The 14,097-nt window shown below is 39.6% G+C and overlaps 1 protein-coding gene across 6 annotated transcripts in view; it reads right to left on the reverse strand.

The window, feature by feature from the left end:
- Positions 1-885: 885 nt before the first annotated feature.
- The window catches only part of LOC137295672 (uncharacterized), a 28,436-nt gene continuing 15,224 nt past the window's right edge, over positions 886-14,097 (reverse strand). For 2 of the 6 annotated variants that reach the window (XM_067827144.1, XM_067827142.1), the window contains 16 exons: positions 12,067-12,120; positions 11,658-11,711; positions 10,640-10,687; positions 10,180-10,227; positions 8,635-8,682; positions 8,404-8,451; positions 8,119-8,166; positions 7,834-7,881; positions 7,550-7,597; positions 7,238-7,285; positions 6,869-6,904; positions 5,711-6,258; positions 4,438-4,624; positions 3,984-4,069; positions 3,352-3,564; positions 886-2,984 (listed from right to left, as the gene is read on the reverse strand). In XM_067827144.1, the coding sequence (XP_067683245.1) occupies positions 2,751-2,984; positions 3,352-3,564; positions 3,984-4,069; positions 4,438-4,624; positions 5,711-6,258; positions 6,869-6,904; positions 7,238-7,285; positions 7,550-7,597; positions 7,834-7,881; positions 8,119-8,166; positions 8,404-8,451; positions 8,635-8,682; positions 10,180-10,227; positions 10,640-10,687; positions 11,658-11,711; positions 12,067-12,120 (1,796 nt within the window). In that variant the 3' untranslated portion in view covers positions 886-2,750. Of the gene's footprint in view, positions 2,985-3,351; positions 3,565-3,983; positions 4,070-4,437; positions 4,625-5,710; positions 6,325-6,868; positions 6,905-7,237; positions 7,286-7,549; positions 7,598-7,833; positions 7,882-8,118; positions 8,167-8,403; positions 8,452-8,634; positions 8,683-10,179; positions 10,228-10,639; positions 10,688-11,657; positions 11,712-12,066; positions 12,121-14,097 lie in introns of all 6 variants that reach the window. The other 4 variants (XM_067827147.1, XM_067827146.1, XM_067827143.1 and 1 more) reach the window with 3 other exon arrangements.

The raw sequence follows: 14,097 nt of genomic DNA on the forward strand, positions 1-14,097 counted from the left end.
ACAGTTGAAGTAGTTCGACGACAAAGATCAATAGTAGGACCAAATAACACACAACTGATGCTAGGTGTCGGTTATGCGTAGTAACCAAGTAAATGTTTGTGATGAGTACAAGATAAACACCCACGATTAGAGTATCCTGTCACGAAAAGGGACGTAGTTCAGAAACAACAAGCGAAACATAAGGTATGCACATCTAATTAAATTTATTTTTTAAGTTGATAATTCAAATAACATGGGTAATTGATAGTGATATCTTTGAGGTGTGAAATAGGTAAACGCAGTTTTCGGCACTAAATCAGTTACATCACATCTGGGTGGAATGCACTAAGACAACCCAAACCGATGCACACGCCCCATGTCTATCGTGGTAAACGTCAGAGGAGGTGTGTGACGCCCTCAGTCACTGTACTGACTGGTCCAGATTCGAATATTTGAAAACCGCCGCCATATAACTGGAATATAGCTGATTGCGGTGTTAAACAACAGACCAACAAATAGGGTATGAAACCATTTTCCCACCTTAACAATTCATGCAACATTGCCACTATCAGAATGGTCATTGGGCGGTGAGGTAGCCAAATAGTTAAAACGTTCGCTCGTCACGCGGAAGACCCGGGTTCGATTCCCCTTAGGGTACAATGTGTGAAGCCCATTTCCGGTGTCCCCCAGCCTTGATGTTGCTGGAATACTGCTACTGTTCAGTCATCTATGCTGTACAATGCAAATGAGGACACCGTATGTCATCGTGTCCCCGTTGTGTACATCAATGCTCATGATGTCAGTCACTGGACTGTCGTCGACTGGAATCGATCACTAACAGTCGCCATCTTGCAGATATATTTCTTAGAGAGGCGTCAAAACAACTAAATACATTAAGAAAAGAGGTCCAGGGAATAAACTACTTTATTTACAGAAGATGTGATAGCAAGTGAGTGACATTTTCAAACCAAATAAACTCTAATCTGTTACAAATAGCTATATTTTTAACTAATGATATAGTGCTTACTAAAATGACATGATGTTGAAAGTCACCATGACCAAAGATATCTATATTTGTAGCATGCATACCATCAAGTTTATATATATGTATATATATATTTATAAAACAGTCCATATTCTTTCAAACATCGCTAGGCATTTAATATATGATAATTTAAAATGAAACGAATTGTGAATATATACATGATGCTGCGATGATCGGCATTTATTGCCCATGATATCTGTAAAATATAAATATTATGTTGAAGTCAGATTTTGAATCCCTAATGATATTACACCGTTGTGTTTATTAGAAGAGTGTACTCCCGTTTGGTGAGAATCATTTAAAGTAAAACAAAACATATCACGCGTCTTTGTACATATTACATTTTTAATAATATTTAATAATAACATCATGTACATCTGAGTCTCTCCTGTTGTTTCGGAGTTATTAACAATGTCCACTGTTGTTGTTAACCCCTTTGATATATACCCTCATGCTCTCTCAATTAATCTTAATTAGATGCATATAAATCTGTTCTGTGCTGTAATACTTCACTCTTGCTTGAAAACCGTATAAGACCCTATACCGTAACGTCACATCATTATATAATGAAGAAGCGGTCTTCCATTAGGTGTCATATCTTTCTTATCATTCAGCGGAAGGCATTGCATCGATGTATGAAGCTTAGAGGAAGTTCCTGAAAGTGATCTCATTTGCATATTTATCACGTTTATCGTATCCCGACGACACTATCCCGTGTTTAATAATTTAAAAAAAATAATTCTTTTTATATGGAAAATGGCACACACCACATAACGAAATAACGCTGAATGTATGATTTATAAAATATACATCTTCAACAACCGACATGATATTTTAACAAAACGGGAAATTATCAATACTATCTATTTCCAAATACCCTTGTTGTTGTTTATTTGGTAATGTCATCTGGGAGAGATATTCATTCATCATGTCTGCGAATGATTTCATGAAAAATGAACTTGAACAAATTTCAATACATTATCGGAGGGTAGCATAAACAATCAAGAATACTATCCTCTGTTTGATACTTAAACAGTATTGATAGTGGTATAACCTGAAAAAAATACCCTATAAAATTCACACGTTTGGCTTAAACAATGTGCACTTCAAAGGATTCAGTCTGACACGACAATTTATACAAAGCGACTAACGACGTCATTTCTCATTGTCCCAAATTTAGGAACCAAAAATGACACCTTTCAGTCTATCTGTCGAAGGTAGAATAAATGAGGCAACTATTATTAAGCAAGTTCGAAGCTGAAAGGTTTAATCTTCCATGATACACACATGTACATATTGTTTTCTTTGATCCTACGAGGAATGTGTTGACCTACATGTGTGAACAAGTATTGACAATAATCTCATTAAAATATTTTCATTTACTCCGATCCTTCTGTAGCATATGGCCTGACATCTTTACACGAACTTTGATCGACCAATCTAAAGAAGGATATATGGGTCAGATGTTAGCCAATCAGATGTCTTTCTAAAACGATCCGGTTTCGTTTCGTTTCTATTTCGATTCGGAAATTATGATCTCAGCTGATGAGATGCTGAATGTTCTTCTCATTCGTTCGGAGAATTTTAGAAATGTCGACCCTGACTGTCTGACTCAGGTCTCCGCAAAAGTATCTTATATGAGCAGAACATGTTATTTTGATACGACTATTGAAAATAAACTTTTTTCTCGTCCTGAAAATTGGCATTATGGCCCGGGAACGATTTCCTATAACTGTGTATCTTCTGACTTTAGTGCCACCTGGCCCTGAGATTCTGGAGCTTGATCTATGGGTATCACCCAACCCTTGTCATCGTCGAGGGGGGTGGGATGCTGGGGATGGGAGCCGTTGACGGTGAGTGAAGTCTCTCTAACGACCGCTTCGTCTTTCATCATCTCGGAGTCAGGTACTGGGTTCTCCAGGCCCTTGTGCTCTTTGGCCTCCTTCAACTTGGCCCGCTCCTAGGGGAGATAACTCTACAGTTAGACATGGTTTAAAATACTTCAATCAATATGTGTTTTGTTTTATTTGTTGTTTAACGCTGCACTCGGCAACATATTAGCTGTATGTCGATAGTCTGTAATTAACCGAGTCTGGACCAGACAATCAAGCGACCAACATCATGAGCATCGATCTACACAGTTGGTATACGATGACATGTGTCAACCAAGTCATTGAGCCTGACCACCCGATCCCGTTAGTCGCCTCTTACGACATGCATGATTACTGAAGGCGAATATTCTAACCCGGACCTCACGGGTTTCCTAGAGAGACAAGGAGGTGGGGGTCAGGTGTACGGACGGACAGACAGACAGACAGACAGCTCACCACGTCCTTTGTCCTGTCCCATGTCCTCTGGTGGTGGAAACAGCGGAGGTAAACGATGCCGAAGATCAGGATGAGGAAGCACACCGTTACCATGACAATGATGGCGATGAATAGTGGTAGCTTATCATAGAATAGGGAGTAGCCGCTCCCAGACTTCATAGGTGGCTCTGTGGGCTGTTCTCCGTATCTGTAGAAGTCCTGTATCGCCCCCAACTGCAAAAACGGTCATCAGGTAATACTCAGCAAATGAAATAACAATGCATTATGTGTATAAAGAGTAAGTGAGTGAGAGTAAGTTTACGCCACTTTAGAAATATTCTATCAACGTCACGCCTGGGAACACCAGAAATGGGGGCCACACATTGTTCCCATAAGTGGAATCGAACCTGGGACTTCGGCGTGACGAGCGAACGCTTTAACCACCAGGCTACCCACCGCGTATTCCGAACAAGCTAATAAGGAACTGGCGGACATAACGAACGGTCACTTGCCTGTATTAGTCGAAATGTATACACCGAACTATGGCTATATCGAAATAGAATTAGTAGTCCACTGAGTTTTAACCGTGGGCTATTGTACGCAATAGATAGACAGATAAAAGACAGGCGAAATGGCGTATTCTGTAAACTTACATTACGTCTGCAGTCTTGACTGTTCAGTTTATTCTTTTCCTGAAGATATTTCATCATGTGGATCAGGTGCTCAGCGTCCATTACAACTGCAACACCGTAAAGCACCAAAATGACTGCTTGGGACCAAATCTAAGCAATAATCCCTAATAACGTCCTCCCAACCTCTCCCAAAATGTAAGAAATGGCACATGCAGCTCCGGATCCAGAAAGTGAGGCAAAAGAAAAAAACAGGATTCTGGTAGACAGCTATGTCTTAAAATGCATCAATGTTGTTCATGAAACAATACACCCTGACAATATTTTGGTCGTAATATATATTTTTATGCTGACCGAAGGTCAAATGATTGGAATTATAGTATATTTGCATTGAAAACGTGCCGAAGAATTTAAGATAGTGAATCCTCATAATTTTACCTTGCCAATTGAATATTTAAATCTCAGAATCTATGCTCACCTCTCCCCGCTGATTTATCGTACACAACTTTCATTACTATGGTCGTTGTTGTCGAGGATGTGTCCACAGTCATGACGTTGACATCGTCGGTGGTGAAGGTGTGTGTGAAAGAACGTCCCTTCTCGTCATAGATGTTCAGGAGATTTGACATGCATGTCTTGACACTTGCGGTATAATTAATGAATGTCTGGAACAAAGTTGAGTAAATATACATTCAGATATATTCAACGTCTGCCATTTTTATGACTTCACATGTCTATTGCAGTAACCTTAATTTCCTATTTGATATATTTAATATTCAAGCTGATATTTCTAAACAAAATTGCTCTTATGTCACACGTGAAGATCCGTGTTAGAACTGGCCTTCAGTAACCCATGCTTGTGACTAACGGGATCAGGTGATTAGGCTCGTGACTTGGTTGACACACCTCATCGCATCCCAATCGTGTATTTCTATCCTTATGATGTTGATCACTGGTTTGTCTGTGCCAGACTCTATTATTTACAGATCGCCGCCATATAGCTGAAATATTGCCGAGAGCGGCGTTAAACAGCACACAGTTATTTATAACTATTTTGACCAAGACGCCCAACGAGGATCTTGATCATCGGGTAATCAACATCGTTTTTCTCGATGATTTATATGTTAATGATATATCTAGACCCTAAACAATCTCTGTTGAGAGGAAATGATGTGTAGCTATGTCTAGCATTGTAGAAACTGGTTGTTGCGTATTTTTCTGTAATGTGTATATGTTAACGTATATTGATTGTTGTTACACAAAATGACGTGAAATTTCACCATCTGACTACAATGTCTATATATCTGTTCCGGTGAGATCTCTCTAAAAAAAGGTGTGTGAGTTAATGCAAATTTTGCTATGAAAATGTTTCTTGAAACATCTGAAATCATACCCAAACGTCTGGCCCTGGTCGCATCCTGGCCTAAGGTGCTCTCTTACCACAGGGGCATTGTGTCTTGGACGTGTTCTAAGCTTGTTTGTTGTTTAACGCCACACTTAACTATGTTCCAATAATATGGCCGCGGTCCTTACGTGATCGAGTTTGGACCTCACAATCCAGTGATCAAAAGCATGAGCACCAATATGCACAACTCGTATATGATGACATGTATCAACCCAGTCAGCGAGGATGACTACCTGATACTTATACGTCAGTCGCCTTGTATGACAATCCATAGCTCTTCACGTGTCCTTTTTCTAAGTACTTTGTCCCAGTGAGGGAAGACCAAATATAAGACGATGTTACTTACATCAGTTGGATACGCTAGTACAATCCGCCCATCCACTGACCCACGAGGGGATGAGCTGGTTGATTTGGTAGATCCGGCTTCGGTGGTGACGTCAATGGATACGGTGGTTGACCCGGGAGATCTTGAGGAAGAATCTTCTGTCGAATGAACTGGGGGCAAGGTTTCTGACGTTGTGGGTGACGATGACGCAGATGTTGACGTCATGGTCGTAGGTGAAGAAGTAGCTGATGTGGTGCTGATGCTTGAAGTCGTGTCCTTATTGGTAGATCTTTCCACGTGACCACCTGCATCTACAGCTGTAGTTATGGAAGAGGATGGCGAATAGGAACCCGTAGTCTGAACGAAAGCAGCTTCAGTTGTCTTGGCAGTACTGGTTCCTTCAGTGCTTATGGCATCTGTCCCGGGGACGCCATCGGGATGACCTGGCATTGTGCCAGTGCTGCCGGTCGTAGAGTAGTCACCAGTTGTCGTCAATGACACCGTAGAAGGGTGACCTCTACTTGTCGACACTTCTGTACTGACCGAGTCATCATTTGAGGAAGGCGTGACTGTAAACCGGAAAAGATAACGTAACGCGGTCGTTTGCAACGTCGTTGTTTCCTCGGCTTCTGTAACTATATGACGTATTTGATTATTTATTTTATTTCAAAATGTAGTTTAAAATGTACACACGGCTTAATCCGTTTAATTACACGATCCTGGAGAGTTATGTCCCTTTTCACATTCATTTTACATAGTGATTGTATTTTGATGGTCTTAAATGTTGTCATGTTGACTTAAATTACTCTCTGAGTCACGTTACTGCAAAACATGACGCCTACATTATCACACACACACACACACACACACACACTCTCTCTCTCTCTCTCTCTCTCCCTCTCTCCCACACACACGTACTAAGGTACTATAAGACTATAAGAGAGCATCGAATTATCAAATAATTATCAAATAATTATCAAATAATTATCAAATAATTCCTTCAGCAAACACAAATTGGAAAATTATTTGAAAATTAAATTTTACTATATAACCGTCATATAGAGCTGTGCACATGACACTATGTGCTCGTGTTTATGCAGTGGCGTGCGTGGTGTGCTGTGACCAAACCATGCATGAATCCCGATGGTCCAAACACCCGATGGTCAATGAGTGCAATACCTGTATCCGTTATTCCAGAGCCATTCGTTGCTCCTGCTGGAAGGAGATGTTCACATTTTATCAGTAAAACAGCATAATTCATTATCAGCAGTACTTGGCGGTATTTTAATGCATCATCGAGGGATACTTTAGCGATTGTTACGGGCATACCAATAATAATGAGTTTAAGTTTACTTAGACTTGTCTCGAGTTTTTCACACGATTACTCTCGCTCACGAGTAATATGACTGGGATGAAATTTCTAGGTACGTGTCTTTCGCGTAATGCTAAAAACGAATTTGTGATAGCCATTACATCCATGGTATTTATCCCAACAGAATGGGAAATAATACACTTGGCTCTCGAGGATGCGACCTCAAGAACCGTTACCTGTCCCTGGACTGGTTGAAGCAAGGTCACTTGTAGGCACCGTTGTCTCTGCAAGGAGATCGTTACACAGGTGGCTTCGTTACAACGCATTGACGAGTGTCTTTAAGCGATTACACCGATTACACGATTTACGTATAGCACTATATAAACAAAAAAGAACGCAAGTGTTGAAACTCTTTTTGAGTTCTGAGTTATACTTGATGCTAATCCTTCATTTAAATCCCTTTTCTGCTTAAACCTGTTAATCAGGGATCTGGATAATTGTACTTAAAATGGTATAATTAGTTTTCTCGAAAAGTGTACATTTTATACCTTTATGTGGCGGGGATGTGCCATCACTATCAAGTGTTGTTTTCTCAGCTGAAAGAAATAGGTTATTTTGGGGTTACGAACCTCAGTATATTTAGAATCTTGGATCATTAAAGGCCCGTAAATGTCTTTCTGAGTTGTGAGTTGAAATATATTTGAAATTCATCGTTCTATTTCATCTAAGAGATATAGATCTCCACTTTCTGCTTAAACTCGTTCATCAGTGATCCGGATAATAGTACTTGATATGGTATAATTAGTTTTCTCGAAAAGTGTACATTTCATACCTTTATGTGGCGGGGATGTGCCATCACTATCAAGTGTTGTTTTCTCAGCTGAAATAGGTTACTTGGGGGTTAAGAGTCTCAGTATAGTAAAAAACCTTGAAGAAATAAAGGTCCGTAAATGACTTTCTGAGTTGTGAGGTTACGAAAATATATTTCAAATTCATCGTTCTATTTCCTCTAAGAGATATCTATCTCCTCTTTCTGCTCAAACCTGCTAATCAGCGGTCTGGATAATAGTACTTGATATGGTATAATTAGTTTTCTCGAAAAGTGTACATTTCATACCTTTATGTGGCGGGGATGTGCCATCACTATCAAGTGTTGTTTTCTCAGCTGAAATAGGTTACTTGGGGGTTAAGAGTCTCAGTATAGTAAAAAACCTTGAAGAAATAAAGGTCCGTAAATGACTTTCTGAGTTGTGAGGTTACGAAAATATATTTCAAATTCATCGTTCTATTTCCTCTAAGAGATATCTATCTCCTCTTTCTGCTCAAACCTGCTAATCAGCGGTCTGGATAATAGTACTTGAAATGGTATAATTAGTTTTCTCTAAAGGGTTATATTTTATACCTATATGTGGTGTTGTTGTGCCATCACTATCAAATGTTGTTTTCTCAGCTGAAAATAAAATTATTTGGGGTTAAGAACATCTGTTTATGCACAAGAACCAAGGCCAGTAAAACCCACTGTCAAGGTAGATTTGAACGAGGTAGATCTATTACTTTGATAAAATGTCTTTCGTTTTAATATTTAACAATAAATAATTATGCACATTTTGGAAAAATATCAATTTGAATATACCTGTGCTTGGAGTTGTTGTGATCTCACTTCCTAGCGTTGTTTCCTCGGCTGAAGAAATAGCAGAAAACGAATTTCTTTGATGGTGGGGTTATCGGTATTCGATTTTCGATATAATGTATTTGATGCCACAATGAACGGGAAAGTGAAGCTTTATTTATACCAAACAAAGAATGGTGAATGCAGTGTTTCTTTTCTAATATAATCCACTTCCGGCTTCGAATCATTCACATCCGGTTGTTTTGGTAACTTTGTTATAACCATAGATGTATTGACAGGTTCTCTTGTTCGTCTCACAAACTAAAATACTGCCGACGCGATAGGAATTTATAAGTTAGCCTGAAAAATTATACCTACACTTTACAGTGAACATACGGATTTTCGAACCCAAATCGAACCGTTCTCAAAATCAGTACAATTCAAAGACGTTTATTCGATTTTTGGTACATATAAGTACCAGTATACTTGTATGTTAGTAAGTAAGTCTTGCTCCAAAGCTGTAGGGGCGCTGGAGTAACCTAAAAGTTAAAGCGTTCGCTCTTCACGCTGAATACCCAGGTTCGATTCTCCACATGGGTACAAGGCGTGAAGCCCATTCCTTGTGTCCCTTTCGTGACATTGCTGAAATATTGGCATGCTAAAACCGCGTTTAAGTCATGCTGGACTCATGGATGTGTAGTAATTCTATCCTTACAAGATTCAAGTTGAAATAAGCGACGTCAATCTGTTAGAAGGACAATGTGTTGTTGTTATTTATCATTTTAAAAAGAAATTAACATGTAATTAATTAACTATAATTATTGCATTTTTGACTTCCACAAGTCTAATTCCTGCCGATGTGGTATTGGCTAGAGACGGAACAGTACCGGCGGCGGAGAAGCGGGGACTATTTGGTGGATTTTACATCCGCTTTACTCATTTTTTACCTCTTTGCGATGAGTTATCGGTACTAAAGTAAGGGTTAAAATGTTTGACGCCGGAAATGGGTTATAACTTCCTTGAGTGTAACGGTCAATACACCAACCCTTCGTTCGTACACGTAACCACTTGTATCATTCCAGGAAATGCCGAATGAATGCGAGTGGTGACGAATGATTTCTTTGTCGAACCTCAACGGCTGTGTTGGTTCATTGACATTTCAACCCAACTGTGGGCATCCGGCATCCCATCTAGTTATTTTAGGGGATCATTTACGAACCCGTAAATCATATTGTTGTACACAGCTGGTTCAAGTATACTTGACTTGGATTTTCACATGAACATAATGCAAATATATTAAGGTTAAGCCATTATTTTACTTGTCACTCTTTACAGGACATAAAGACTAGTACTATTTCAACGTTTCATTTAATGACATCCAGCGTACTGCAGTTTGGCATACTAATACTAAAAATACCCGGATGTGCCATCCGATGTACCAAAAGGAGGTTGGCACGAAGGAATGGTGGTGAAAATATCAAGGTATATTAAGGTAAATTAAGAACTTGCTCCACGAATAGTTGTGGGTTACTCGCAAGAAATTATTGTATAGTGATAATACATATATACCTATATTTGGGGATGTCGTAGCGCCATTGTCAGAAGTTGTTTTATCTTCTGCAAAAAGATAAGTCGGGTGTTAAAGATTCCAGCAAACTTTGCTTTCATCTACATTTAGTATACTTATAGCACCATATAGTATACTTATGTACGCGCAAACTGACTAAAGATACAGATCAGTGTCTTTCGGATGAAATGCAATATTGTTTTAGATAACAGATTAAACACTATATGTCTAAGCTCACTGGACATATGTTTTTATTCTTGACCACAAACCTAAAGAATTCCAGTCAGTAAAGATATTGCATACACCCAAGCCAAATCTCGAAGTGAATTGGTATTCATCAAATGTGCAAATTTGCTAGAGTATTGGTAAAGACTACAACCAATGATGACGTTCTGTGTACATGTATTACGTATTTTCTTAGTGGTAACACAAAAATTATTTCACAAAATACACAATAAATACCTATATGGGGGCTTGTTGTGACGTCGCTGCCGATTGTTGCTTTTCCAGCTGCAATAAAGAGTGTTTAAATTTGCATAGTAGACCCCCATCGAGGTGAACGCTTTACGGTCGCAGCCTGAGGCCGGACCAGCCATATTGTTTATAACCAACTGTGTTCAAAAATTACAGTGAGGTGATTGAGTGAGGTGATTGAGTGATTGATTGATTGATTGAGTGAGTGAGTGAGTGAATGGGTAGGTTTGGTACCACGTCGAATAAAAATTAATAATTGTGACTGTCACGCTCGTAAAATGAGGACATTTCCCAATTGGTGAATAAATATTACCTTCATGGTTATGCACGAAAACGGTTTTGATGGCGTAAAACCAATGATCCGAATCGGAATAAATTTAGGACTCGAAACCAAAGGCAGTGTTTGTGAAACAATGCGGTGTCAGTAAACAGTCAAGTGAACTTTGGATATGATGATGATGATTATTATGATTATGAGAATATACATTATTTACCACATATATAACTTTACCTATTTCTTATTTTATTGCCAATCAGCGTGACAAATTGAAAGTATTCGTAATTTACAATGCATGTATTTTCTGCGCAATGAAACCCCGTTAATCCGGTTATGTCAAGGCGATTACGTTAATTCCTTCGGGTTAAAAACATCCTTAGGAAAGACAAGTGGTGAAAGCTTAAAACCCGTCATAAACATTTAAACATTCATTCATCCTGATAAAGAGGTTTCTTGGCAATCGGGTCCGTATTAAGGTTTCAGTGTATATAATTCACCTATATCCAGAGTTGATGTTAAGCATGTCCTCGTTTGTGTGGTGAGTGATCATTACTTGCACGTGGGTTGTGAGGACATATACTGACCAGCAAACGAAACGCAACCGCTCTTGTCAAGTTTTTAAATAGAGGACATAAACACGAACGCTTATTTTATGAGATTTCATTTTTTTCGACACTTGAGTTTCTTTTGCTGTTCAGTATTTCTTAAAACACGTTTACGAAGACCTACTTGTGACGTCACTGGATGATGTGGTTTCTGTTGTTGCAGCTGGTGTTGTTGTCTCTGTAATACAGATAAAAGAATTGAAAAGAAACGAACGAACGAACAAACAAACAAACAAACAAAAACAAACAAACAAACAAACAAACAAAATAAAAAAATATAGCCGGAATGAAGATAAATCGTTTACCATTGCGTGGCTCTAATAGAAACTTAGAGGTAATCAAGAACGTTTACATCACTGGTTAAATACACGAGTACAGTGATGACAAACCAATAATGCTAACCCGAGATTCAAACCGTAAACATAGGATCATCGCACGCTCAAGGGACGCAAATCTGCACGGCGAATTACGTCGCCTTGGCGACTGGATCTCACAAAAGATGGTTGACGTATAATGAATATGAAGCTAATTACCCTGGCTTGTCGTCGTCGTTATGTCGCTGGTGCTGATGGTCGTGTGTGGTATGGCTATTAACAGAATATAGGTGGCGTTAATATGAGAAATATACTGTTAATATTGCAATATATTTGTAAGTGTACAAGACAGGAGGATGAGTATACAATGAGAAAGGATAGAACATATGCTTCAGTAATTTAGCAACAATACATATAGGTACAGACTAAGGTCATCTCTCCACAGTGACACCTCTATAAAACAGACGATCTGTGTCAGATTCAGCGGGATTGAGGAGTGAGAGTTTAGATTTACGCCACACGCTACGCCACAATATTCGAGTCTGGACCGGACAATCAAGTGATCAACATCATAAGCTTCGATCTGCGCGATTGGGAACCGATGACATGTGTCAGCGAGCATGATCACATGATCCCGTTAGTCGCCTCTTACCACAAGCATGGAGTTACTGAAGGTATACATTCTAACTGGGACCTTCGTGGGTCGCAGGACTGAGAAAGTTACGAAGCGTGGTTTCGGCCATGCCGTGCAGAAAACATATAGACAGTCCGTGATTATCTCGGTCTCCTAACAACGTTGATGCCGTCAGTAATAAAAATTATCCCAACAATACAAGGATTATACATCAGACTTATATAAGCCCATCCAAAGACAATAAGCATGCTGTGGATGAATGAGTATTGTTCTGCGCCGTATCAGCAACATCCATCATTTCGGGACGATCGTATTTCGGTTTAGTTTTACTTCTTTTAGCAATATTCCAGCAATGGGCTTCACACCTTGTACCCATGTAGAGAATCGAACCTGGGTCTTTGGCATGACGAACGATCGCTTTAACCATGAGGCTACCCTACCTCGGGCAAAGGGTCAAATATCAAGCCTGTACTTTCTCACATTCACTGATGAAGATACGCGTTCCAAAGGGAGATAGAGATAGGAATGATGACCTGTTCAACTTGTCCCAATTACGAAGTGAACAGGAATGATGACCTGTTCAACTTGTCCCAATTACGAAGTGAACAAAGTCGACCTACGAGTGCCTGAAAAGGGGCTTCAGAGTTGCACCCATCCTTGCACCCATCTCAGATTCCCCGAATCAGTGTCAGAGGGTCCGGTTTAACAAGGTGCCACTGTAGTGTCAGAACAATAACATTCGGAGACTGTGCGAGGGGAGGTCCAAACGTTCACGGACCTCTCTGCCTAAAATTGTGAAACAGCAATGCCTCTAGTAAGGTAACATGCTGGAAGGGAGATTGCTGTTTTACAGCTTGAGGTAGTGAGTTCTAGGAACTCTTTGACCTCCCCTCGTATGGAGATGCAGACGGACAGATTCATGATTTACTTACAGTATTGCATACTCAAATAGAGAGGGACTCCAGTCTTAGTAAACTTTTCATCAGTACTTTTCGTTACACACACTTAAAACCTTATGGGATGTCGCGTCAGGTAACCAGCTTACCAAATCGCGAAAGTGCACATTCGCACATACCTTTTGAACTTTTTATCTCGAAAAGGTTCGTACCCCAACGATTCCGAATGCTATTTACACACGGCGTTCGTGCAACCACGACAACGGTGAGTAAACAGTCGTTGAAAATATTGTTTTTGACAATATTCAAGGATGCTATCTTGCGGAAATATTAGCTAATAGTAACCATGTCAACAGAAACCCCAAAGCTTATATACTGCAGGTCAAATAACCGTGTTATATGCGGATTTTTGTTTGTCGAGAGATCTGTGTCAGTGACGTGAATATTTTGAAAGTCCCTCTGATCCCTAAATAGTAGCCGTTGTCTGACTGGTTAAATTATTTCTATTTAACTATCTCGCGTTTGATTGGACGGTCATTGGTCGCTCAAAGGTTACCTGACGCGACCTTCTACTAGATTTTGTTACACTCACCGGTGGAGTGTAACGAAATACACTAAGTTTTCTTAGGCTGAGAGGAATTTGTGCACTAGAAGGAAATGAGGCTTTACTTACCTCGAAGTGGTCGGTCCCACATCGAGTTAAGAGGGGTACAAGACTAA

This window comes from Haliotis asinina, chromosome 9 (genome assembly GCF_037392515.1).
Source record: "Haliotis asinina isolate JCU_RB_2024 chromosome 9, JCU_Hal_asi_v2, whole genome shotgun sequence".
Taxonomy (NCBI): domain Eukaryota; kingdom Metazoa; phylum Mollusca; class Gastropoda; order Lepetellida; family Haliotidae; genus Haliotis; species Haliotis asinina.